Genomic DNA, 27,736 nt, shown 5'->3' on the forward strand with positions numbered 1-27,736 from the left:
AATGATCGCCATTCTAACTGGCATGAGATGGTATCTCATTGTGGTTTTGATTTGCATTTCTCTAATGACCAGCGATGATGAGCTTTTTTTCATATGTTTGCTGGCTGCATAAATGTCTTCTTTTGAGAAGCGTCTGTTCATATCCTTCACCCACTTTTTGATGGGGTTGTTTTTTTCTTCTAAATGTGTTTAAGTTCCTTGTAGATTCTGGATATTAGCCCTTTGCCAGATGGACAGATTGCAAAAATTTTCTCCCATTCTGTAGGTTCCCTGTTCATTCTGATGATAGTTTCTTTTGCTGTGCGGAAACTCTTTAGTTTAAAAAATACGGAACGCTTCACAAATTTGCGTGTCATCCTTGCACAGGGGCCATGCTAATCTTCTCTGTATCGTTCCAGTTTTAGTATATGTGCTGCTAAAGTGAGCATGTGTTTTTGTTTCTTAGTCTCATAAGTATGCCTAACATTAGCTAGATACTCAAGTTTGATAATTTGAATGGATTTTTTTTTTTTTTTTGAGACAGATTCTCACTCTGTCGCCCAGACTGGATTGCAGTGGCCCGATCATGGCTCACTGCAACCTCTGCCTCCTGGATTCAAGCAATTCTCATGCCTCAGCCTCCCGAGTAGCTGGGACTACAGGCGTGTGCTACCATGCCCGGCTAACTCTTTTTTTTTTTTTTTTTTTGGACTTTTAGTAGAGATGGGGTTTCGCCATGTTAGCCAGGCTGGTCTCAAACTCATGAGCACTTTAAGTAATCTGCTCACCTCAGCCCCACAAAGTGCTACGATTATAGGCGTCAGCCACTGCACCTGGCCTTGAGTGGATTTTTAAAAGTGAGTCCTAAGTTTGTAAACCTGAGGTTCCAAAATGACCCAAATTGAGGAGGGGTGTAATATGGCAAGATGTCTATAAAGGAAAGAGAGAAACAAACTTGAGTTTAAGTTCTGACTCTATAATTTGTTAGCTTTGCAATCTTGAACAGTTTCCTCATCCATAAAGTGCTGACCCTTTAGGGTTGTGAGGCTGTTCGTAAGAGATAAAGTAGACAGGCAGGGCCCAGTGGCTCACACCTGTAATCCCAGCACTTTGGGAAGCTAAGCCGGAAGGATCACCTGAGGTCAGGAGTTCAAGATCAGCCTGGCCAACATGGTGAAACCCTGTCTCTACTAAAAATACAAAAATTAGCTGGGCGTGGTGACATGCGCCTATAATCCCAGCAACTCAGGAAGCTGAGGCAGGAGAATCTCTTGAACCTGGGAGGTGGAGGTTGCAGTGAGCAGAGATCATGCCACTGCACTTCAGCATGGGCGACAGAGCGAGACTCCATCTCAGAAACAAACAAACAAAAAGAGATAAAGTGGACAAACTCTCAATAAAGGATACTCATCATATATAACTTTCATAGGTGCCTGGCCAAAGGAGCTAATCAAGAGGCTGATGTCTTATTTCTAAATGGCCAATAATTTATCTCACCATGGAGATTAAAATAGATTAAAAAATTCTCTCTCTTTTTTTTTAAATTTACTGCATGCTCTTTACAAACAGTGAAAAATAAAAATCTTCTCTTGTTACCAAGCTATCATTTATCCATCCCTGAAAGACTGTTTATTAATCCAATAAATATTTATAGGGTACCAATCATATGTAAGGCATTATAATCTGTGTAGTTCTGGCCATTGTTCCTTAAGAAATATGTAGTATTGTTAGAATATGTCCCGAGTTGGAGAGTTAAAATGATCTAAGAAATGTCCTTGAAGGGAAAGTGAAAGACTGTCTTATAAGAACATGTGATAAAGATTTAGAATTTAATTTAAAACTACAAAGGCTTGAAGGAATATGATCAGTCTTCAAAAACTCATGAAGGGTGAGGACAGGGAAGAGGTTTATTCAAATAATCCCGGAATACGAGAACTCCCTTAGAAGGCCTTCCTTGAAGTTTGGGATAAACGGATATTTGTTTTCCTCTATATCTCCCCTACTAGACTGTGAGCTCTTGAAAAGTAGGGACCTTTCTTATCCATGTTTATGTCACTTTTCAAATAAGATCATTTTATCCTGCTACACCAGGTGTGGGCAAACTTTTCTCATAAAGGGCCAGGTAGTAAATATTTTAGACTTTGTGGGTCATATGGTTTCATCACAACTATCAAATCTGTTGCTGTAGCACAAAAGCACTCATAATATATAAACAGACAGATATGGCTGCCAATAAAACTTTATTTATAAAAATAGAAGGCAGACAGAATTTGACCTACATGCCAAAGTTTGCTGACCCCTGCACCATGGGGATAAGGATTGTGTCTATTGTGCCTACCATTAAACTCTCAGTGTGTCTACAAGATTGCATATGAATATTGAATGTTGAATTTTAGAACCTTCAATAGAGGCTTATAGAAACTGAGTCCTTAATATATATTTACAGAATTGAACCATAATTAAGAGGAAGTACTATTTTACATGGAGGTTAATTTTAAACATTTATGTGGTCCATAAAATTTAGTTGAATCTGTGTATGGCAGTTCTACATAGATTATTTTTAAACAAGCTTTTGGGGGATGTTGCCTTAACTATTTCATGCTGTTGTATTAGGAAAAACAACTTTGCTCTCCCACGAATTGTACCTTGGTGCAGTTGAGATCCGATTGAACCAATAATAATGGATCCATCTAATAGGGATAAATAAGTCTAGTGATACACAGGGCAGGACAACCAGGGTTTAGGGCTCAGGTCACTGAAGTTTAGTAAGTACTAAAAATTTTAGAAGTGTTTTCAGAAGATTATGTAATTTAATGCCTTTTTCTATTTACAGGTTGATAATACACACATTCTTACTTAGCAGGGAAAAGTTAAAGGAGGAAGTTACCAGATAGCTCACATTGTCCACATATTTGTGGATCCTATCATGAATTATCAAGTAGAGGAACTTAGATTCGTTTATTCCCAGGGCCAACTGAAACCCTTCCATAAAGCATGTGCCCACAAGAGTTACCTTAATGTTTTCTTCCTGAAGTAAGCTATTATGTTGCTTTAAGTCCAAGTTCTGCCCTCGTTCATATCGAAGCTCATTTTCAGCTGAGTTGCATAGAATCTGGAGCCGGTGCAAATTCTGGTGAAGTTGTTGTACTTCCCCTTGCTGGTTGTATTTTAGTTTTTCTCCAGATGATGGATGCTAAAGCAAACATTTTAAAAGAGAAACACAGACAATTGGAAATAATATTGGTAAAACATGGGTTCAAGTTGTCAGAACCGGAATTGTCAGAATGTGATTATTCACATGTAAATGTTTTCGGAGTTAGCTTATCTACAACAAACTACTCTTTTACATTTGTGGATAGTTGATGCATGTTCATATAATACATGTTATATTAGAGTGAAAATAACAATAAAATTATGTTAACAAAAGCAGTTAGGCACAGACAACTTACCTTATTTTTCATATCAATGATAGAAGCACAGACAATTTTAGGGTAAAACACATTTAAAATGGGAAGTTCAAAGAGTCCATATGTTAAGAAGTAGAGTGTGAATGTGTGTGTGTGTGTGTGTGTGTGTGTGTGTCTGTGTGGTGTCTGTTGGCAAAAAGAAAGAGGAAATTTAGTAAGAGACCTTAAGTTTCTAGCCTTCCTCATCACTTTATTTCCCAATGATTCTTCTCCCATAAACACACTCCCATAAAACACATTCTTTCAAGAATGAATAGTATTACATTGTGTACACACGCACACACATCACTTCTGCAGATATCTCTTTGACATACTGGTTTCAAATCCCTTGGATATATACCTGGAAGTGGAATTGCTGGATCATATGGGTAGCTCTATTTTTAATTTTTTGAGGAACCTCCATACTGTTTTCCATATTGGTTGTACTAATTTACATTCCCACCCATAGTGTCGAAGTGTTCTATTTTCTCCACATCCTTGCCAACACTTACCTTTTGTCTTTTTGATAAAAGCCATTCTAATAGGTGTGAGGTGATATTTCATTGTGGTTTTAATTTGCATTTCCCTAATAATTCACGACGCTGAACATTTTTTCACATACCTGTTGGCCTTTTGCATGTCTTCTTTTGAGAATGTCTATTTGCATCCTTTGCCTATTTTTAAATTGGATTATTTGTTTTCTTGCTATTGAGTTGTTTGAGTTTCTTATATATTTTGGGTATTAACCCCTTATCAGACGTATGAACCATAAATATTTTTGCCCATTCTGTAGGTTGTCTTTTTACTCTGTTGATTGTTTCCCTTGCTGTGCAGAAGCTTTTTAACTTGACGCAACCCCATTTGTCTATTTTTGCTTTTAGAGCCACATCCAAAAAATCTTTGCCAAGAAAAATGTGAAACATTTTCCATAAGTGTCAATCAATGGATGAATGGAAAAGAAAATATAGTATACACACACAACACAAACACACATACAATGCAAAACTGTTCAGCCTTTAAAAAGACAGAAATCCTGTCATTTGTCACAACATGAATGAACTTGGAGGGCATTATGCTAAGTGAAATAAGCCAGGCGCAGAAAGACAAATACTGCATGATCTCACTTATACGTGGACTCTGAAAAAGCTGAACTCATAAAGTTGAACTCACAGAAGCAGCAAGTAGAATGGTGGTTGAGAGGCTGGGGAGGGGAGGCATGGAATGGGAAGATGCTGGTCAAAGGGTGCAAAGTTTCAGATAGACAGGATAAATTCTGGATATGTATTATACAGCATAGTGACTATACTTAATGTGTTGTATACTTGAAAATTGTTAAAAGAGTAGAGCTTAAATGTTCTCACCACAAAAAAGTATGTGAGATGATACATATGTAACTTAGCTTGATTTAATCATTTCACAATATACACATAAATCAAAACATCAGGTTGTACACCACAAATATACAACATTTGTCAATAATCCTGAATAGGCTGGGCGTGGTGGCTCACGCCTGTAATCCCAGCACTTTGGGAGGCCGAGGTGGGTGGATCACCTGAGGTCAGGAGTTCAAGACCAGCGTGGCCAACATGGTGAAACCCTTAGCTGGATGTGATGGTGCGCACCTGTAGTCCCAGCTACTTGGGAGGCTGAGGCATGAGAATTGCTTGAACCCAGGAAGTGGAGGTTGCAGTGAGCCAAGATCACGCCATTGCACTTCAGCCTGAGTGACAGAGAGACTCTGTCTCAAAAAAAAAAAAAAATCCTGAATAAAGCTGTAAAAAAAGCACATGTATCAAACACCAGCAATACACTTTCCTATCAGGCTTCTTCAGTGAAATAAGAGAATAGTCATTTGGATTTTCTACAAAGGTAGGCACAAGTAGTATGCTGAATAGATAAAGAATTCAATCTTATACAATTCAATAGATAAGATATTCTTAGAGTTTCCTTAGTCCTGGTCCAGTATGCTCCTGTCTACAACTTTCTAAAAAGCCCATGTCATTATTTTAGTTTTATCTTGCTTATGTCCCTAAAGTAACACAGAAGCCCTCAAGTCCTGTTAACTCTTCAATTCCTATTTTGGTTTAGCTAGAAAGGCAATCTAAACACAATCTGCTCTTCTTAGAGCTGCAAGATCCCTAGGAAAAAAAAATCTTCAATGGGTTATAATGTAATTATGAAGAAGCCTCACTTCTTTTTTTTTTTTTTTTTTTGAGATGGAGTTTCGCTTTGTCGCCTAGGCTGGAGTGCAGTGGTGCGATCTCGGCTCACCGCAACCTCCGCCTCCTGGGTTCAAGCAATTCTCCTGCCTCAGCCTCTTGAGTAGCTGGGATTACAGGTGCGTGCCACCATGCCCAGCTAATGTTTGTATTTTTAGTAGGGATGGGGTTTCACCATGTTGGTCAGGCTGGTCTCCAACTTCTGAAGGTGATCCACCCGCCTCGGCCTCCCAAAGTGCTGGGATTACAGGCGTTAGCCAGCGCGCCCAGCCACTTTTTAAAAAAATTTCTTCTAAAAAAAACCAGGATACATATGCAGAATGTGCAGGTTTGTTACATAGATATACGTGTGCCATGGTGGCTTGCTGCACGTATTGACCCATCCTCTAAGTTCCCTCCCCTCACCCCCTACCCCCAACAGGCCCTGGTGTATGTTGTTCCCCTCTCTGTGTCGAGGTATTCTCAATGTTCAACTCCCACTTATGAGTGAGAGAACATGTAGTGTTTGGTTTTCCATTCCTGTGTTAGTTTGCTGAGGATGATGGCTTTCAGCTTCATCCATGTCCCTGCAAAGGACATGATATCATTCCTTTTTATGGCTGCAAAGTATTCCATGGTGTATATGTACCACATTTCCTTTATCCAATCTATCATTGATGGGCATTTGAGTTGGTTCCATGTCTTTGCTATTGTAAATAGTGCTGCAATAAACATATGTGTGCATGTGTCTTTACAGTAGAATGATTTATATTTCTTTGGGTATATACCCAGTAATGGGATTGCTGGGTCAAACTGTATTTCTGGTTCTAGGTCCTTGAGGAATCGCCATGCTGTCTTCCACAATGGTTGAACTAATTTACATTCCCACCAACAATGTAAAAACATTCCTATTTATCCACAGCCTCATCAGCATCTATTGTTTCCTGACTTTTTAATAATCGCCATTCTGATTGGCACGAGATGGTATCTCATTGTGGTTTTGATTTGCATTTCTCTGATGATCAGTGATGTTGAGCTTTTCTTCATATGTTTGTTGGCCATGTAAATGTCTTCCTTTGAGAAGTGTCTGTTCATATCCTTCACCCACTTTTTGATGGGGTTGTTTTTCTTGTAAATATGTTTAAGTTCCTTGTAGATTCTAGATATTAGACCTTTGTCAGATAGGTAGATGGCAAAATTTTTCCCCCATTCTGTAGGTTGCCTGTTCACTCTAATGATAGTTTCTTTTGCTGTGCAGAAGCTCTTTAGTTTAATTAGATCTCATTTTGTCAATTTTGGCTTTTGTTGCAATTGCTTTTGGCGTTTTTGTCATGAAGTCTTTGCCCATGGCTATGTCCTGAATAGTATTGCCTAGGTTTTCTTCTAGGGTTATTGTGGTTTTGAGTTTTACATTTAAGTCTTTAATCCATCTTGAGTTAATTTTTGTTTAAGGTGTCGGGAAGGGGTCCAGTTTCATTTTTCTGCATATGGCTAGCCAGTTTTCCCAGCACCATTTACTGAATAGGAGAGCCTTTCCCCATTGCTTGTTTTTGTCAGGTTTGTCAAAGATAAGATGGTTGTAGATGTGTGGTGTTATTTCTGAGGTCTCTGTTCTGCTCCATTGGTCTATATGTCTGTTTTGGTACCAGTACCATGCTGTTTTGGTTAACGTAGCCTTGTAGTATAGTTTGAAGTCAGGTAGTGTGATGCCTCCAGCTTTGTTCTTTTTGCTTAGGATTGTCTTGGCTATACGGGGTCTTCTTTGATTCCATATGAAATTTAAAATAGTTTTTTCTAATTCTGTGAAGAATGTCATGGTAGTTTGATGGGAATAGCATTGCATCTATAAATTACTTTGTATGGCCATACTCAGTATGGCCATTTTCCTGATATTGATTCTTCCTATCCATTAGGATGTTAGGATGGAACATTTTTCCATTTGTTTGTGTCCTCTCCTATTTCCTTGAGCAGTGGTTTGTAGTTCTCCTTGAAGAGGTCCTTCACATCCCTTGTTAGCTGTATTCCTAGGTATTCTCTTTGTAGCAATTGTGAGTGGGAGTTCATTCATGATTTGACTCTGCTTGCCTATTGTTGGTGTAAAGGAATACTTGTGGTTTTTGCACATTGATTTTGTATCCTGAGACTTTGCTGAAGTTGCTTATCAGTTCAAGAAGTTTTTGGGCTGAGATGATGGGTTTTTCTAAATATAAAATCATGTCATCTACAGAGACAACTTGACTTCCTCTCTTCCTATTTGAATACCCTTTATTTCTTTCTTTTGCCTGACTGCCCTGGTCAGAACTTCCAATACTATATTGAATAGGTATGGTGAGAGAGGGCATCCTTGTCTTGCACTGGTTTTCAAAGGGAATGCTTCCAGCTTTTGCCCATTCAATATGATATTGGCTATGAGTTTGTCATAAATAGTTCTTTATTATTTTGAGATATGTTCCATCAATACCTAGGTTATTTAGAGTTTTTAACATGAAGGGATGTTGAATTTTATCAAAGGCCTTTTCTGCATCTATTGAGATAACCATGTGTTTTTGTCTTTGGTTCTGTTTATGTGACGGATTATGTTTATTCATTTGTGTATGTTGAACCAGCCTTGCATCCCAGCGATGAAGCCAGCTTAATTGTGGTGGATAAGTTTTTTGATGTGCTGCTGGATTTGGTTTGCCAGTATTTTATTCAGGATTTTTGCATCGATGTTCATCAGGGATATTGGCCTGAAGTTTTCTTTTTTTATTGTGTCTCTTCATGGTTTTGGTATCAGAATGATGCTGGTTTAGTAAAATGAGTTAGGGAGGAGTCCCTCCTTTTCAATTGTTTGGAATAGTTTCAGAAGGAATGCTACCAGCTCCTTTTTGTATTTCTGGTAGAATTCAGCTGTGAATCCGTCTGGTCCTGGGCTCTTTTTGGTTGGTAGGCTATTAATTACTGCCTCAATTTCAGAGCTTGTTACTGGTCTATTCAGGGATTCAACTTCTTCCTGGTTTAGTCTTGGTAGGGTGTATGCAACCAGGAATTTATCCATTTCTTCTAGATTTTCTAGTTTATTTGCATAGAGGTGTTTATAATATTCTCTGATGGTAGTTTGTATTTCTGCAGGGTCAATGGTGATATCCTCTTGTCATTTTTGTTGTGTCTATTTGATGCTTATCTCCCTTCTTCTTTATTAGTCTAGCTAGTGGTCTATTTTGTTAATTTTTTCAAAAAACCAGCTCCTGGGCCGGGTGCAGTGGCTCACACCTGTAATAACAGCACTTGGGAGGCCGAGGTGGGAGGATCATGAGGTCAGGAGTTCGAGACCAGCCTGGCCAGCATGATGAAACTCTGTCTCTACTAAAAATACAAAAAATTAGCCAGGCATGGTGGTGCGTGCCTGTAATCCCAGCTACTTGGGAGGCTGAGGCAGGAGAATCACTTGAACCCAGGAGGCAGAGGTTGCAGTGAGCTAAGATCATGCCACTGCACTCCAGCCTGGGTGATGGAGCAAGACTCTGACTCAACAACAACAACAACAACAACAACAATAAAAACAGCTCCAGGATTCATTGATTTTTTAGAGAGTTTTTCATGTCTCTATCTCCTTCAACTCTTCTTTGATCTTAGTTATTTCTTATCTTCTGCTAGCTTTTGGATTAGTTTGCTCTGCCTCTCTAGCTCTTTTAATTGTGATGTTAGGGTGTCGATTTGAGATCTTTCTAGCCTTCTTATGTGGGCATTTAGTGGTATAAATTTCCCTCTTACCACTGCTTTAGCTGTGTCCCAGAGATTCTGGTAACTTGTCTCTTTGTTCTCATTGGTTTCAAAGAACTTCTTGATTTCTGCTTTAATTCCATTATTTACCAAGGAGTCATTCAGGAGCAGGTTGTTCAATTTCCATGAAATTGCATGGTTTTGTGTGAGTTTCTTAATCCTGAGTTCTAATTTGATTGCACTGTGGTCTCAGAGACAATTTGTTATGATTTCAGTTCTTCTGCATTTGCTGAGGAGTGTTTTACTTCCAATTATGTGGTCGATTTTAGAATAAGTGCCATGTGGCACTGAGAAGAATGTATATTCTGTTGATTTGGGGTAGAGAGTTCTGTAGACGTCTACTAGGCCCATTAGACCCAGAGCAGAGTTCAAGTCCTGAATATCCTTGTTAATTTTCTGTCTCGTTGATCTGTCTAATACTGACAGTGGGGTGTTAAAGTCTCCCACTACTATTGTGTGGGAGTCTAAGTCTCTTTGTAGGTCTCTAAGAACTTGTTTTATGATTCTGGGTGCTCCTGTATTGGTTGCATATATATTTAGAATAGTTAGCTCTTCTTGTTGAATTGTTCCCTTTACCATTTTGTAATGCCCTTCTTTGTCTTTTTTGATCTTCATTGGTTTAAAGTCTGTTTTGTCAGAGACTAGGACTGCAACCCCTGCTTTTTTTTGCTTTCCATTTGCTTTGTATATTTTCCTCCCTCCCTTTATTTTGAGCCTGTGTGTGTCTTTGCACATAAGATGGGTCTCCTGAACATAGCACACCAATGGGTCTTGACTCCTTATCCAATTTGCCAGTCTGTGTCTTTTAATTGGGGCATTTAGCTCATTTACATTTAAGGTTAGTATTGTTATGTGTGAATCTTATCCTGTTATCATGATGCTATTTGGTTATTTTGCACACTAGTCGATACAGTTTCTTCGTAGTGTCATTGGTCTTTATATTTTGGTGTTTTTGCAGTGGCTGGTACCGGTTTTTCCTTTCCATATTTAGTGTTTCTTTCAGGAGCTCTTGCAGCGCAGGCCTGGTGGTAATGAAATCCCTCAGCATTTGCTTGTCTGGAAAGGATTTTATTTCTCCTTCACTTATGAAGCTTAGTTTTGCTGGATATGAAATTCTGGGTTGAAAATTGTTTTCTTAAAGAATGTGGAATATTGGCCTCTAATCTATTCTGGCTTGTAGAGTTTCTGCTGAGAGGTCCACTGTTAAACTGATAGGCTTCCCTTTGTAGGTGACCTGGCCTTTCTGGCTGCTCTGAACAGTTTTTCCTTCATTTCAACCTTGGAGAATCTGATGATTATGTGTCTTGGAGTTGATCTTCTCATGAAGTATCTTAATGGTGTTCTCTGTATTTCCTGAATTTGCACGTTGGCCTGTCTTGCTAGGTTTGGGAAGTTCTCCTGAATAATATCCTGAAGTGTGTTTTCCAGCTTATTTCCAGTCTCACCGTCTCCTTCTGGTACTCCAATCAATCGTAGCAGAACCCTCACTTTGGAATTAGACACGCCTGTGTTTCAATCCTGAATCTACTGCTTATCAATGGGTGATCCTGGAAAGATTACTTCATCTTCTATACTTCAATTCCCTCATCTTAAGATATGGATAATAATGATTACTGCTGGATGGGGTGATGAGTTAGAAAGATAACACATGCAAGCACTTAGCACAATGTCTGGCACTTAATAAGCACTCAATAATGTTTCCCATTACTGTTGATGCTTCCTAATTTTCCCTTAACTGTCTTCATTTTCCATCTGCAAACAACATGGAATGCCTTGATCACCATTCTACCTTCTTGTTTAACCATTATATAACAGCTTTTAACAATTAATTCATAATCAACAGCCTATAGGTTAACATACCAAAACACAGATACCGTATACAAGAGATGCACCCCAGTTTTACCAAGAGGACAAAGGCCCAAAAGTTTTAGCTTCTTTTGAAGGATGGAAAAACCAGAACAGTAGTTCTTCTCATCTACATTTTCCATTTCAGTCACTCTGCCAGAGTAGAAATGCAAATTATTTTTCAAGAAAGTCAACTGTTGAAGCAGCTAGCTACTAGACAAGCAGCCAACAAGAGTCTCTATTTTTTTTCCCACCATATAATCCTGGTAGAAAGTTACTGCAGAGCATATACACTCAATCAGGTTACTAGGAACCACATAAAAGAGCAAGGTAAGTACACAGGGGTCTTTTGTTTTTTTCTCAGTCAACAGATCTATTAAGCCAATTACCCTTTCTTAGTCTTCATTTATTCATCTGTAAATTAAAGACATAAGACCAGATGATGCCTAACATCTTTTCCGTCTTAAGGAATTACGAATTCCTTAAGAATTAAAATAAAACAAATTGGAACTAGCCTTAACTATCCTAATTTTATCAGCTTTTAATATTTTAAAAATTTAAATATTTTCTTATTTACATATTTTATTTAATATATTTAATACAAATAAAATATTTTATTTAATTATTTAAATATTTTATTGTTTAAAATTTTTAACATTTTATTTTAATAAAATAAACATTAAGTACAAATGAACTTCATAAAATACTGGTCCCAATGGCAAGTTCATTCCTATTGTGGCATAGAGTGAAGACTACTGGCTAAGAAAATATTTGATAATCTTTGTGATCACAGTGTTCAGCTTCTGCTCAAGCCTCCCACACTGGCCAATGTCCACTGACCAATGTCCATCTGGAGCTGTAAAAGTAATCTCTTCTTAAATATTTGATGTCATGTTCCCCTTTGGTCTTCTGAACAAATTCAGTGACTCCTTTTCCTTTCACAGGTGTATCCAAATCTCCTTACAGGTAAATATTTTCCCCGTTTACTGTAACTTGTCTAGTTTTCAAACTCTGTATCTGAATCCTTTCAAATATATTTTTTAACTTCCTTTATTGCTACTCTTTTTCTAAACGTATACTTGAATCACTTTTCAAATGTATATTATCGGCCTTCTATTTACTTGAGTACAAAGGCCTCCCTTCTGTGGATCTCAAAATAATTTCTGGAAAGGTGTATGTAGGGAAATTTTAATTTGTGTAAGAGAGAACCTATAAAATGAGGTATAAGAACCAAAATGTGGCTATAGTCACTACTTTTATTTCTCCTACAGGCAGATCCCTAGTAAAATAGCAAAAGCCATAATTAAAATAATAAAATGTCTGTCATCTTTTCCTCACTAAAATGAAGTACTCTGTCTAGTAAGCTACATACCAGAAATGGAAAATGTGGTGCATCCTACCATTCCCAAATCCCATCTGGCTAGGGCAGATGTCAACAGTCAATCGGTAATTTTCCTGCTGAGCTTAGATGGAGTTTATGAACATTTTATAATAAAGTGCATCAACTGATGGACTTAGTTCAGATTTTACTTGCTATTTTGTTACTATTCAGGCCATGGTTATAATATTGCTCACAAATGTATACGATAACTCAAAGAGTGTACCTGGATTGTTTGTAATACAAAGGATAAATGCTTAAGGGGATGGATGCCCCATTCTCCATATGTGGTTTTTATGCATTGTACACCTGTATTAAAACATCTCATGTACTCCATAAATACACACATCTACTATGTACCTACAAAAATAAAAAAAACATATATATGAATGATAGTATTTAAAATGATGCTTATATCCACAGCCAATCAGAGGAAACAAACCCAGTCAGGGCATGTGTTTATAGCACCTACCTGGGCACCACTGTCATCTGAACTATCCCCAGAGCTCTGAGACTGAAGGAGGCTCTGATTTATACGGCTCAGCTCTTCTCTAAGCCTCACAATTTCCTCAGGCTTCATGGTTAACTGTTGTTCCTTTTCTTCATCTTTCATATTTCGATTCTGTTGTGAGCCCTCCTCCTTCTGCCCCTCTCTTGGAAAACTGCCCTCCTTTACTGACTCCTCTGGAATTTCCTTCTGCTTTCTTTCTCCTAATTTGGGACTTGGTGCAAATATAAAAATAAAATCTATCAAAATGCTTATTATAGTAGTAGAATCGGGGAAAAAAAGCTACAAGTCAAGACAGTGTTGCAAACAAGATTTTCAACCTGAATTCTATAGCACAGCAGTCATCTTAAAAATAAACTTTAAAAACATAAGTCGGCCGGGCATGGTGGTTCACGCCTGTAATCCCAGCACTTTGGAAGGCCGAGATGGGCGGATCACCTGATGTCAGGAGCTGGAGACCAGCCTGGCCAACATGGTGAAACCCCGTCTCTGCTAAAAGTACAAAAATTAGCCAGGTGTGGTGGTGTATGCCTGTAGTCCCAGCTACTCAGGAGGCTGAGACATGAGAATCACTTAAGCCCAGGAGGTGGAGGTTGCAGTGAGTCAAGATTGTGCCACTGCACTCCAGCCTGGGCGACAGAGTGAGACTGTGTCTCAAAAAATAAAAAATAAAAGAAAACCCACAGATGAGTCACATTTTTTACTTACATTCAGGGAGATGACCCATCACAGGTTTTCATTTACAGCCAAACTGCCAGTTTAAATGAGTTTTATACTTTTTCAACTTTTAGTATGGCATTGAGCAGACACAGGTTATAATGATTTTAATAAGCACTAGCCACTTTGGCAGGCACTAGGGCTTCAACAGGACATGATCTCTGCCCCAAGGAGCTTACAATTTAGTGACGAATGAGGATAAGAAATGAGCTTACAATTTAGTGAGAAATGAGTAGTAAGTAATACAAGGCCTGATGGATGAGTAGGCACAAGCTAAACAAATGTAAAGGGAGGAAGGAGTGTGTATGTACTTGCATGTGTGTATGGACGTTGGGGAAGGTGGGTGTTGGTAAAGATGAGAACATGAACAAGCAAAGGTGTGCCAAAATGATTTAATAAATAAGATATGTAAAACCCCGAAGCAAAAGAGAGAAGGTGCTTTAGAAATATTATTTGGATGCCATGTGGCAGGGAAACCATTTGAGAGACTGTTGTAATAATCCATGTAATAAATAACAATAAATAGAACTATGATGGATTCTGGAGATATTTAAAAGACAGTATTGATAAGGTTTGTCATTTATTGGATGTGGCAGGTAAGGGAGAAAAAGGAATCATCATGACCTGGATTTCTGACTTGGGAAATGGGCAAGTGGATGGTAGACCAACATGGGGGGATGTGGCTATAGACTGACTACAGAGATGTCTGTGGTGAGGATACAGACACAGAAGAACGTGAGCAGAAACACTGGGACTGGATAAGACAAACCAGGGAGAAAGGGGAAAGTAAGAGGAGGCAGATCATCCTAGACAGAAGCCTAAAAACTTGTAAAGAACAAGCAGAGGAGGTGAAAGCCACAGAAACCAAGAGGAGGGAATGCACCTTCAATGGTTAGAGAGTGTGGATGACAAGGAGAATGAACACAAATATGCTGGTTTTATTTTTATTCCCTCAATCTTAAATTTTGTTTTGAGTACCTTGAAACCTAGCACAGCATGCTTCACAGATTATAGTTGGTAATCATATTCTTCAAGAAAGCAATTTGGCAGTACAGATCAAGAGCCATGGTCAGGTGTGGTGGCTCACGTCTGTAATCCCAGCACTTTGGGAGGTGACGTGGGCAGATCACCTGAGGTCAGGAGTTCGAGACCAGCCTGGTCAACATGGCGAAACCCTGTCTCTACTAAAAATACAAAAATTAGCCAGGTGTGGTGGTACATACCAATAGTCCCAGCTACTTGGGAGGCTGAGGCAGGAGAATCTCTTGGACCTAGGAGGCAGAAGTTGCAGTGAGCAGAAATTGCACTACTGCACTCCAGCCTGGATGACAGAGGGAAACTCTGTCTCCACAAAAAAAAAAAAAAGCCATAAAATGTCCATAATCTTTGAATAATTGCATATGAATGAGTTTACTGCAATATAATAATCCATAAGAAGAAAAAAGATGACTGTACAATAATGCTCATACTAAATAGAGATATGGAAATGGCTAAGAGAATTAAAGATGCTTCAACTTAAAAGTGACCTCAAGACTATTCATAAACATGAAAACTACTTATCAAAGTAAAATTGTGGCACAAAAACAAATAAACATGTATGTATTAACGTGTGTACACACATACATACATATATATATACTATGGGAAAATGTCTAGAAAAAGCTGGAAAGGAACAGGGAGAAAAATTGTGTCTAGGGAGTGTTTTATTCCTTTTAAAATTCCTCTAATACTATAAAGAAAATAAATATTTTATTTTGAATTTAGCAGTTTTTAAAAGATAATATATTCAAATGATGCAAAACAGTATGAGATAAAGGGTAAAATGCCTTTAAAAATTTTTATAAAACAACAATGAAATTTTCCATCATTTATAAACCCCTTTCCTTTCCTTATATCCAGTGGAAGCTACACACACATTAAGACTGGGAAAATGCAAATGTATACCGTGTGTGTGTGTGTGTGTGTGTGTGTGTATGGAATCTCACCTTGTCACCCAGGCTAGAGTGCAGTGGGGCAATCATAGCTCACTGCAGCCTTGAACTCCTGGGCTCAAACAAACCTCCTGCCTCAGCCTCCTGAGTTGCTGGGATTACAGGTGTAAGCCACTGCATCCAGTAGTTTCATTTTTTTTTTTTTAATGGAGAAAATGGACTTTTTCTTCGAAGAAGATGGAGTAGACACACTTTCCCCCTATTTTTACCATTAAGTACAACTAAAAACCCTGAACATTATATATAAAACAAACATTAAAAGACTTTGAAAGGTGGAAAGAAGAAGGCAGACCAGCTAGGGAACTCAAGACCCAAGGAACAACATGGCTGTGAGTTTCCTGGGTGTTCTTTTTGCCTCACAGATCCCTGAGTTGGAGCTGAAGAAGACAGCAACCCAGACAATGTCAACAAGCACAAACAAAAACAACAACAACAAAAAACCAAAAAAGTCCCAACAAAAGTCTGCCATCTTTAGCCAAAGCACCAGAAAAGGCCAAGGAAGAAACACAATTTTGGACACCTACCTACTCCAGCTGAACGTCACAGAAAAAACTGTGGCTTCACCTCCACTTATGCCAGCAAAGCCCAAATTGGGAGCCTAGATTTCCACCCTCACCAGGCTGTAATAAGGGATTCCAATTCCCTGACTGGGGTGGTGTCAGAGAAGGCCAAGTAGGGATAAGGGACTTTTATCCCTGCCGGATAGTAAAGAGCTCCCCTACCCTGCAGTGTGAGGGGAGACCAGGTGGTGAGTTTAGAATTCCAACCCACCTGGAAGGGAGGAGGCACACTTCTCCCTTTCCACTGGGGCGGTGTCAGAGGAGGCCACCACCTAGCACAATAAGCCACCCCCACCCACCTGCCTTGTGGTATCAGTGGCGGCCCCGGGGAGAGAAGTCACAAGGCACTCCTCCCCTTCTCAGCCATGTGCTGTAAGTGGAGGCTACTGGAGAAAAGGAATTCCCACCCTCACCAGCTGTAATAAGGAACCCTTCCTCCTGCAATTACCTCAAAATAATTTTAAAAAAAATTTTTCCATTTAAAGTATATTTTTCCATTTAAAAAATGGAAAATCCATGAATTGGTGCTTTAAGTTTAATATATATGAAGGTGTCTCATTTGTCACATTAAGAAGGATGAATGACTTTATAAAGACCAGACTTAACCAGACCAATTTAATTTCCTTCTGTAAATACATAATGGCCATAGAAGAACAGAAATGGCCTTTGTTATGTTTCCATAGTTTAAAGATAAGGTTTAAGAGTCCCTCCTCTTTGGTGGGCCCATGAGATGTGCCTGTACAGCCACATTCAGAGCATGGCAGTCAAGGAGTTTTCCCTGACTTGGAAGGAATGAGCAGTGCTCTCCAGGATACAATTCTGGGCTAATGCCATTTTACATTTTTATTAATGGGCTGGATAAATAAATTGCATTCATATGAATCAGTTAATTAGTAAATTAAGGAGAACTAGCAATACCTGGGAATACAGGGATTTAATATTTAAGTGATATTGATACATCAGGACAAGAATCCATGAAAATAAATGCTCCCCCAAAAGAACAGAATTTGGCTAGGTACAGTGGCTCATGCTTGTAATCCCAGCACTTTGGGAGGCCAAAGTGGGAGGATCACTTGAGCCCAGGAGTTCGAGACCAGCCTGGGCAACATAGGGAAACCTCCGTCTCTACAAAGAAATTTTAAAAATTAGCTGGATGTGGTGGCATGTACCTATGTGCCTGTGGTCCCAACTACTCAGGAGGCTGAGGTGGGAGGATCACTTGAGCCCAGAAGGTCGATGTTGTAGTGAGCTGTGATGGCACCACTGCACTCCAGCCTGGATGACACAGCAAGTTCCAGTCACACACACACACACACACACACACACACACACACACCAGAATTTATCCTTTCAAAAGGTATAAGAGAAAATGTGTATACTTAGAAACCAAAGGAAGGCTGAACAGATTTTTAAAAGTAATACCTAATAGTATGTATTACTTTATTATTATGTTCACATAATAATAATATTATGTATTGCATTAAAGTTGTGTGGGCAAAAGCAGACTATCAGCCAAAAATTATATGGAGTTGAGAACATGTCCTATAGCCAGCACATCTGCATCTTAAGAACTGGAAAACCCACCATGACTCTCAAATTTTTGCTTCCTCCTGTTGTAGTTCTTAATTTTTAACTGAAAGGATTTATTACCTAGTTCTTATTGAAACACCTCCCTTCCCCCAGCTTCTGCTTTTTTACATCATGCGAAACTTTTGCAATTGTCACCAGTCTTCAACTGGTGGGAGGTATCTAGGCAGCAACCCTGTCCTATTCCTTTTCTAGTAGCATGCATGCATAGCAGTCTCAAACATATACAGATTCAAGAAAGAGCACAGTACAGTAGAAACCATGAGTGCTAGTCCTGTATCTTCCACCTACTATTCACGTAACCTTCTACAAGGCACAATCACTCAGAGTCTCAATCTCTTCATTTGCAAGGTGGTCTTTCCTTTCTCATAAGCTTTTTGGGATTTTTGAAGTAAAATGTAAAGGCATTTTGAAAACCTGCAAGGCAGCACACCAACATGGCACATGTATACATATGTAACAAACCAGCACGTTGTGCACATGTACCCTAGAACTTAAAGTATAATAAAAAATGAATAAAAAATAAAAAAAGATATCATTAAAGTGAATTAAAGCATAGTAGAACAGAATAGGGGTGGCTAACGATGAAACTTTGTTCCCACAGAGGAAGAAAAAGATTCAGTCATTTATTTGTCAAATATATGTTGAATATCAATTATATGACAAGCACTACTCCACATACTAAGGATTCAAATAAGTGATCAACACAGCCAGGTCTGTGCCCTCACATAGCCTACATCTAGAGGAGGACAAGAAACAAACACACAAACAAATAAGATAATTACCGACTATGATAAGTCACAAACAAGGTGACATGGTAAAGTACTTGGAAAGTAGGAGTTACAATTTGCCTAGACATGGCAGTTAGGAATTACCACTCTGAGAAGGAGTTAGCCACATGAAAAGCTGGGGGAGGACTATTCTGAACAGGGGAACCTTTTAGTGCAAAGGTCCTGAAGCAGGAAAGTCCTTTAAAAGTTGGAGGATTTAAAAGGCAGCAAGATGAGGAGGAGGTAGGTAGAGGCCAAGTCATGGAGGGCCTTATGGGTCATGGTAATGGTTTAGATTTTAAGTGCAATAGGAAGCCATGGAGAGGGTTTTAAGAGAGAGAACAATATTATTCGATTTGCATTTAGAAAAGACCATTTGGCTACTCCATGGAGAATGGATTGGGAGGAGGGTATGGAAGCAGGGAGGACAATTAGGAAGATACGTAACAGTCCTGATGAGTGATATCAGTGCTATGGAGTAGGGTAGCAACAGTGGAAATATAGATAGAAGTGAACAGATTCAATATTTTGTTTTCATGGTAGAAGTGACAGGATGTGTTGGTGGAACAGATGTGGGGAAGAATCAAAGGTGACTCCTAGGTTTTGGCTTGATCAACTGTGTGAATGGAGGGGCTATTCACTGAACAGATTGGACTGGGGAAGAAATAGTTTAGAGGAGGATGAAAAATACATTGGTAGTCTGTGAAGGAGACAGAAAGTCAACATCAAGTTGAACTTGAAATTAAAATGGACTTGAACACTTATCAAACAACCCTTGATAAAGGTAGGAACGATGCAATGAAATAGTGAATGAGAGTGTGTTGGAAAGAACAAAGCTCATTAAGGTCAAGGAAGCCACCGGCTGTTCTGGCCCAAGCTTCCGAATAAAACAAGGACAGGCTGAGATCAGCTGGGCTCTATAAGCTTGGGGCTGCTATTGGAATTCCAACTTCAGATTCAGTTGCAAGATAGTGCAATTGTATACCCATTGTACACAGTAGGAGTAGGGGGAAATTTTCATTTACTCAAATATTTTGTGAGTACCTACTAAGTGTCTGGCATTGTTCTAGACACTGGAGACATAGTCAAGAACAAGAGAGTCTGGGCTTAGAAGAGTTGCTCCCACCCTACCTCTCATGTTATACATATAGAGAGACTGTGCCCTAAGCAATTTTTCAGCACCATAAAGCTCATTTTCTGAGAAAGTGACCTAGAACCCAAGTGTCCCAAGACCTTCTTGCCCTTGCAATATTTGTGACTACATCTTCTCCAAAGCAGATAAAGTAGTACTTCTCGTGACTCAGCGTTAGGAGACTTGGGTCCTCATCCCAGTCCTGCTGGTAACTTGCTGTGTATGTGATTGTGAATGAAATAGTCATTTCAGTTTTCTTGGTCTCAGAGACCTCATTTGTGAAAAAAGAAGACCTAGCTAAATATCAGTGGTTTTCAAACTTATTTTAGCTGTGGACCCTTTACTGAATTAAAAATCTTACACAAAACCCAATACATGAAACATAAAAGTGGAGCTTCTCTGGGTGAAATGGGAATGGAGGGCTCAATGGTCCCGCTCATCAGTCTTTCCTCATCTTACAAGGTAATTTCTGAGGCCCCTCTGCAGAATTCCTAAAGTTTTGGGAAGTAGAAGTTTGAAAACTGCTAAGTTGGAAGATCTCCTGAAGGTCCTTCCAGTTCTAAGAGTCTGTTACTCTATGACAAAAGCACTATAAACAGAAAAACAAGACATGGCCCATTACCTTAATACCTTAAAGGAGCTTAAAATCTAGTAGAAGAGATGTACTGTAAGGATCAATCAATCAACTTGGCTTATAAGCAGCTTCTGTGTGCATGAGACCATGCTAGGTATGCTGTACCACTTGCTACTTCACTTCAATTGAAGACTCTGGCTCATGGCTTTCTGTCACCTTCTTCACCCCAAGTCCTGCCATCATACTGGAAGATTGCAAGTCCCATAGAGACCACCCATGAATGCCTTGGCATCACTTCTTCCATCTCCTTCTCTCCAATTACCCTCTCATCTCTCCTATTTTGTCAACTACTTGCATGACCATGTCATGAGTTCTCAGCAGCAGCAACTATTTCACTTCTGAAATATTAAAATTAAATATTGGATTCCAGCTTTTCCTTTTTATATAACTTGGTCCCAAGGCAATCATAGTATCTGCAATTCCTTGTCTATTTTTCTATCCATTTTACTGATAAAAAGCCCTTTTTTTACTTGCTTCCAAATCTAATATAGAGTTTAGAGTTCATTATTTCAATCACTGTCTAAATAAAATGGTCAATTCTCTTACCCCATTGTCTTTCCACTGCACTCACATGGCAAAACCCCAACCCTGGATAAATCCAACTATCTTCTCTTGCCTATACTAAACTACTGAATATTACTAAAGAATATCATCTATTCTCAAAGACAGATGAGCCAAATAAATTCAGCTTCTCTAGCCTGTTCTAGTATCCTCCATGCTACCAAACACTGTAGTAGTTTCCCACTGTCCAAACTCCCTAATACAGGTCTTCGTGTCCCTTCATGATCAGGCCTCTGCCTGCCTCTTCATTCTCATCATCCTGTTCCCCATTTCCTCTCTTCACACTCCATGCTATAGCAGCATAGAGGTCACTTTTAGGGCCTCAAACAAACCATGCTTTCTCTTGAACATGCCATATCTCCCCTGAAAATTATTCTCCCATCTTTTTGCTTGGCCCCTGATTACTCAGACTTCCTTTAAGAATATTTTTTGATTCATTAGCCTGGGCCAGAGCCCATGCTTTGTGTTCCCATAGTACTCAGTACTGCCTTGTTTAACCATTTTTCTCCATCAGACTATGTGGACCATAAGGATAAGAAACTGTGTCTTATTTTATATCTTTGGTACCTCCCTACAGTGCCTGACACATGGTAGATACACAGTGTCTTGCCAAATGTGGTTGTGTTATGGACCCATGATGAGGGGAGGCTGTGAAGAGGGGAATAGGAGATAAACAAGTAGGAAAACATTATGAGAAAAAAAGGAGAAGGAGGCAGATGGCAGATACCTAGACTTTTCAGAGTCCCAGTTATGGGAAGCAGATTGGACCAAGTCCTGGAAACAGGTGGCATCAAGGAGCTCTTAAGAGGGAAGGCCATTATCTTTCTTATGGCAAGGTTTCCCACCCCTAGATGAATTAAAGCCACATCCTTACTCCCCACAGCAAGTATTCCTGCCAATTACCCAAAATCACCTGGGTGGACTTTTGTCAGATTTGATTATTTATGTCAGCTCCTTTTTGAAGAACTTTCAGATTGACCATTTCCTCTTCATTGCCACTTACTCAATGTAGGCAACCATCTCTTCATCTATCACTCATATATAGATTAATTGGTCTATCTTCCATCTCCATTTTATCTAATAAAGAGATACTAGAACAATCTTCCTCAAAAATCCTGTAAGACACTGTTCCAGTGCTCAAGAACTAGACTTTCTCTTTCCCTACAGCAAACCTAAATGCTGTGATGTAGCTTCTTGGCTCTCTGTTTTTGTGACCATTATCATACCCCTTCCCCATCGTCTCTCCAAGATGCTCTCCCACATCTGCAACTAGGTTTCATAATTGTGAATCTTAGACTCAAAGCTTACTCTAAAGTTAAAGCAACTTTTAAGAGGGCATAATATTTAGGAGCCCCAAACTGGCAAAATAATCTCCTTCTATCTTTAGAACATTTACAAAGATATAAATTTGTCTACATCTAGACTATATTTTCTCACTTCATTGATGAATGTATCCTTTAGTATGGTATATGTCAAAATTGACATCATTGTTTCCTTTTGATTATTTAGTTCTAGACTTTTTCCCAGACAAAATTTGATTGCAACTATTAACTTATGTGCCCAAGAAGAGTAGTGCACTTGCCAAAGCCTCACGTTTCTGTGAAAGATACTTTTGGTTAAAAAAGTAGAAGTACCTTTAGAGGGCAAAATTAACAAGATAGATAGATAGATAGACAGATAGATAGATAAATAAGAGAAAAGTGGTCAAAAAATTATCAAATGCAATGTAAAATAGAGACAGCAAAAAACAAACTCTGCAGAGTATAGTCATAATTATGTAAAAATATACATATATGTGTATGTATACAGAAAAAAGAAAGACAAATTAGGATGTTAACATCTTTCCCTGGTGAGAATTAAGGGTTGTTATAATCTCCTTATACTTTTGCATGCTTTCTAAGTCTTCTAATAAAAGGATATATATATATCCTTTTATTAGAATAATATATATATATATATATATAATACACATATATATATATATATATATATTTTGAGACAGAATTTCACTCTTGTTGCCCAGGCTGGAGTGCAATGGCGTGACCTCGGCTCATCGCAACCTCCACCTTCTGGGTTCAAGTGATTCTCCTGCCTCAGCCTCCCGAGTAGCTGGGATTACAGTCATGCACCACCACGCCCAGCTAATTTTGTATTTTTAGTAGAGATGGGGTTTCTCCATGTTGGTCATGCTGATCTCGAACTCTTGGCCTCAGGTGATCTGCCTGCCTTGGCCTCCCAAAGTGCTGGGATTACAGGCATGAGCAACTGCGCATATGTAACAGGCCGCATACATTCGTTGTTTAAAAGCAGGAAAAAAGTTTTAAAATGTAATAATATATCAAAAGATGAACTTTTTGGAGAATGCTTATAACTAATTTTTCCACTCACATAATTTGGAAATGAATATTAAATTATTATCATTATTATTATTATTATTATTATTATTATTATTTTGAAACAGGGTCTAGATCTGTTGCCCAGGCTGCAGTGCAGTGACACAATCATGGCGCACTACAACCTCCACCTCCCACGCTCAAGCAATCTTCCCACCTCAGCCTCCCGAGTAGGTGGGACTGCAGACACACACCATCATGCCAGGCTAATTTTTGTTTTTTGTAGAGATGGGGTTTGCCATGTTGCCCAGGCTGGTCTCAAACTCCTGAGCTCAAGCGATCTGCCCGCCTCAGTCTCCCGAAGTGCTGGGATTACAGACTTAAGCCACTGCACCCAGCCGAATGTCAAATTCTTATAATGATCAAGCCAAATAAAATATACCCTCTCTGAATAATTAATGTGATATAGGATTTTCCCAATTTACCAGAGTTCCTCTGTCTCTTCCTTTGGGCTTTGAATTTCTGTTTCCAAAATTGGTTCATTAGATTCAGGATCTTTACAGGTATTTTCACTTGTAATTAAATTAGAAGGTGCAGTTTTTCCCCCTAGAGTAAAATGATTTAATTGTGCAAATTCTTGTGAAAGCTTCAAGACCTGCAAAATTAAGTGAAAAGACAAATATTCTATTTTGTATACTTTTATTTATAGCTGTGAAAAAAAGTATACTGATTTCATTAAATGCTTAACTATTGGCTTATATAATATAAAATGACATCCTAATTGAAGTCTGATTCCAACTTAATTTAATATTTTGCAGTTGTTATATAACTTAAGCGATTTTTTTTTTAACCATAGGCATAAGGGTATGTAAATTCCCTTTTTTTTTTTTAAAGGTATTTTTGGTCTCTGGGGTTGGGTTCTCAGAGTGCTGTTTAGCATTTGGTTATACCTTTTAACAAGCACAAATATGTGATCTACAGAGTTTTACACGATCACCACACATTTTTGTTTTCAAGTTTTGAATATACTTCATTGATTCATAAAAGCAATAATATATAATAAAAACAAAAATATATTGCTGCCAGAAAACATTAGAAAGAATATTAGATATATCTTATGGAGATATCTTCTATATCTATCTATAAGAATATTAGATATATCTTACAGAGAAGAACTTTCTTCCATAGTGGTTCTCAAACCACTATGATATAAAAGCATCAGCTGAAGAATTTATTAAAAGTGCAGTCTTGGCCGGGTGCTATGGCTCACATCTGTAATCCCAGCACTTTGGGAGGCCAAGGCAGGCAGATTGCTTGAGTCCAGGAGTTCAAGACCAGCCTGGGCAACATGGAAAGATCCTGTCTCTGTGAAAAATTAGCTGGGCATGGTGGTGTGCACCTGTAGGCCCAGCTACTCAGCAGGCTGAGATGGAAAAATGGCTTGAGCCTGGGAGGTGGAGATTGCAATGAGCCGAGATCAGGCCACCGCACTCCAGCCTAGATGACAGAGTGAGACCTTGTCTCAAAAATAAAAATAAAAAATAAAATATTTGTTAAAGAAAATGCAATCTTATATTGTAGCCCCTACCCTGAGTAAGATTCACTATCAGTGGTCTGGGGGCAGAGATGGAAATCTGTACTTTAAATAAGCCTCCCATGTAATTCTGTAAGTAGATGCTTTGAGAATCACTGCCTTTTGTGATTTGGCAAACCATTTGCTCAGCCTTTTTGTTTTGTTTTGACAAACAGATTCTAAAGATTTCCTTTCCTGAAAGGTTACTCTGTATCTTCATATAAAATGAAAAAACATTTCCTTCAGGGAGTAGAAAGGATGGGTGGGGAATGATTCTAAGAAAGGAAGATGGGCTAGGCGCAGTGGCTCATACCTGTAATCCTAGCACTTTGGGAGGCTGAGGTGGGAGGACTGCTTGAGGCCAGGAGTTTGAGTCCAGCCTAAGCAACATAGCAAGACCCCGTGTCTGTACCCAAATAAACAAACAAATAGAATGGAATAAAAAATAAAGGAAAATGGATCCCCATCAAAGTATTGTGCTAAGGTAGACAATAGCCTGCCTGATTCATATCCTGAGCCTGTCTGAAAATGCAAAGCTTCTACATGTTTGATTCTAAGAACACAATGGACTTAATTATAAAAATCAATTTAAGTTTACTTTAAGAGATCCCTTTGGTTTCCTATGCCTTTTCAATTCTCTGAAGAGAAACTACAGTGTGTAAAATGGACTATAATCTCATAAAATCCATATAATCTCATATGGACTATAATCTTTCTAGGGGAGAAGGTTGGTCTTGAACTAGTCCTTTCAAGTTGGGAAGATATAGATAAGAGAAGAGACTACAAATAGCACATTTTAAGCATGGGGAGCAATATGGCCAAAGGCACTGACGTAGAACTGAGTATAGAGTAATTTGGGGGAAAGTAAGGAGGATGATTTCATTGGAATAGAGGCTACAAAGTAAGGAGCTGCAGAAATAAGGCAAGATTGCCGGAGTTTGAGACCAGCCTGGCCAACATGGTGAATCCCCATCTCTACTAAAAATAGAAAAATTAGCCAGGTGTGGTGGTACATGCTGCAACCCCAGTTACTCGGATGGCTGAGGCATGAAAATCACTTGAACCTGTGAGGTGGAGATTGCAATGAGCCAAGATCGTGCCACGGCACTCCAGCGTGAGTGAGAAAGACAACTGAGTGAGAAAGAAAGAAAAGAAAGCAAGGTAGGAAGGAAGGGAGGGAGGGAAGGAGGGGAAAAAAAAAAAAAAAGAAGGCCAGTCATGGTGGCTCACACCTGTAATCCCAGCACTTTGGGAGGCTGAGGTGGGCAGATCATGAGGTCAGGAGTTCAAGACCAGCCTGGCCAACATAGTGAAATCCCGTCTCTACTAAAAATACAAAAAATTAGCTGGGTGTGGTGGCAGGTGCCTGTAGTCCCAGCTACTCGGAAGGAATAAGGCAAGATTGAAGGGAGAGGTCAGATTATAAAGGAACGTAAAAGACAATTTTATTAATGAGCTTGCATTATTTTTGTAAGCAGGAAAAAATATTCCAAAATGCTACTTAATCACTAATCTTTGTGGTCATTGTAAAAATGTAAACATTACAGATAATAAATGTTAGTCACTTAAGAAGTAAAGAAAGGCCCTGGCAAAATAGGGAGACCCTGTCTTTATTAAAGAAAAATTTAAAATTAGCCAGGTGTGGTGCCATGTGCCTGTGGTCTCAGCTCCTTGGGAGGCTGAGGCAGGACAATCACTTGAGGCCAGGAGGAGGAGGTGAGCTATGATCTTGCTGCTGCATTCCAATCTGGGTGATAGAGAGACCTCATCTCAGAAAAAAAAGGATAAAACAGTGGAGTTTAGATTTGATGTTATAGCAAACTGAAAGCTGCTGAGGGTTTCTGCAAAGGATGGTGACACTAACACAAAGCATTTTCTAGGTATTCTGAATTCTCACATGACAAAGTAGTATATATCTTCAGTGAGTAGAAGCTTTATTCTTTATAACAAAGAAAGTTAAAGCCATCAGATCCTCCATGACATGGATATTGTGGAACAGGACCAACTCTGTTCCACAGACTTCTTCCTACCAAAATTGTATCTTAGTGATATAGCTCAGTTTAATAATCAGCCATGTTTAAGTAGCATAAGAATTAAGCTTATGGTTCCACTTTCTGATTGAGGCCTTAGGCTAGGGTAGAAAGAGCATAGGCTGAGAATCACCATGTAACTTGGCAGCAGTCTAATATCCCTGGGCCTTGGTGTTCTTATGTGTAAACTGAAGGAGTTGGCCTACATGATCATACTCCTTTCAGCTCTAAAATTCTGTATGAGTCTAGATGTTGTAACCCAAACAAAAATGACAGCCTGTAAAATGTGGGCTTCAGCAAATACATACAGCTTCTTTAGCAAGACTATCTTTAAGTCTAAAGCACTCTATATTCTGAAGAAAAACTAGAATGTAATTTAAAAATCAAAGATTCAAAACAGAAACTTTTAATGAGTAAAAGTTTGATGGGAAACATAACACATAGTCTCAAAGTATCTCCCCACAAGATATTTATCTATTGCAAAGGCGAAAGTAATAACTTTGTAGTGGAGAAATCTAGCAGACAGTACCTTAACCAAATGATCCAAGTTAATATCATGAGTAATAGAACAAAAAATGTCATGTCTCCTGATAAAATACACTGAGAAGGATACAACATTATCTCTGTAGTGTGGGTAATCTGAATTACATCGTGAGAAAACATCAGACAAATCCAAATTAAGAGACATTCTTCAAAATCAATGGTCTTGTTATGCACTGCATGTTTGTGTTG

At 38.8% G+C, this 27,736-nt stretch overlaps 1 protein-coding gene and 1 non-coding gene across 8 annotated transcripts in view; both read right to left on the reverse strand.

The window, feature by feature from the left end:
* The window catches only part of CCDC30 (coiled-coil domain containing 30), a 173,329-nt gene that overhangs the window by 84,701 nt on the left and 60,892 nt on the right, over window positions 1-27,736 (reverse strand). For 4 of the 7 annotated variants that reach the window (XM_054682052.2, XM_054682045.2, XM_063781902.1 and 1 more), the window contains 3 exons: window positions 23,887-24,056; window positions 13,081-13,330; window positions 2,993-3,172 (listed from right to left, as the gene is read on the reverse strand). In XM_054682052.2, coding sequence (XP_054538027.1) covers window positions 2,993-3,172; window positions 13,081-13,330; window positions 23,887-24,056 — 600 coding nt within the window. The remainder of the gene's footprint in view (window positions 1-2,992; window positions 3,173-13,080; window positions 13,331-23,886; window positions 24,057-27,736) is intronic. The other 3 variants (XM_054682065.2, XM_054682059.2, XM_063781907.1) reach the window with 2 other exon arrangements.
* On the reverse strand, window positions 322-428 carry LOC112206966 (U6 spliceosomal RNA). The gene has a single exon (XR_002941442.1). It is a non-coding gene; the product is annotated as a U6 spliceosomal RNA (small nuclear RNA).

Source organism: Pan troglodytes, chromosome 1 (genome assembly GCF_028858775.2).
Source record: "Pan troglodytes isolate AG18354 chromosome 1, NHGRI_mPanTro3-v2.0_pri, whole genome shotgun sequence".
Classification (NCBI taxonomy): Eukaryota; Metazoa; Chordata; class Mammalia; order Primates; family Hominidae; genus Pan; species Pan troglodytes.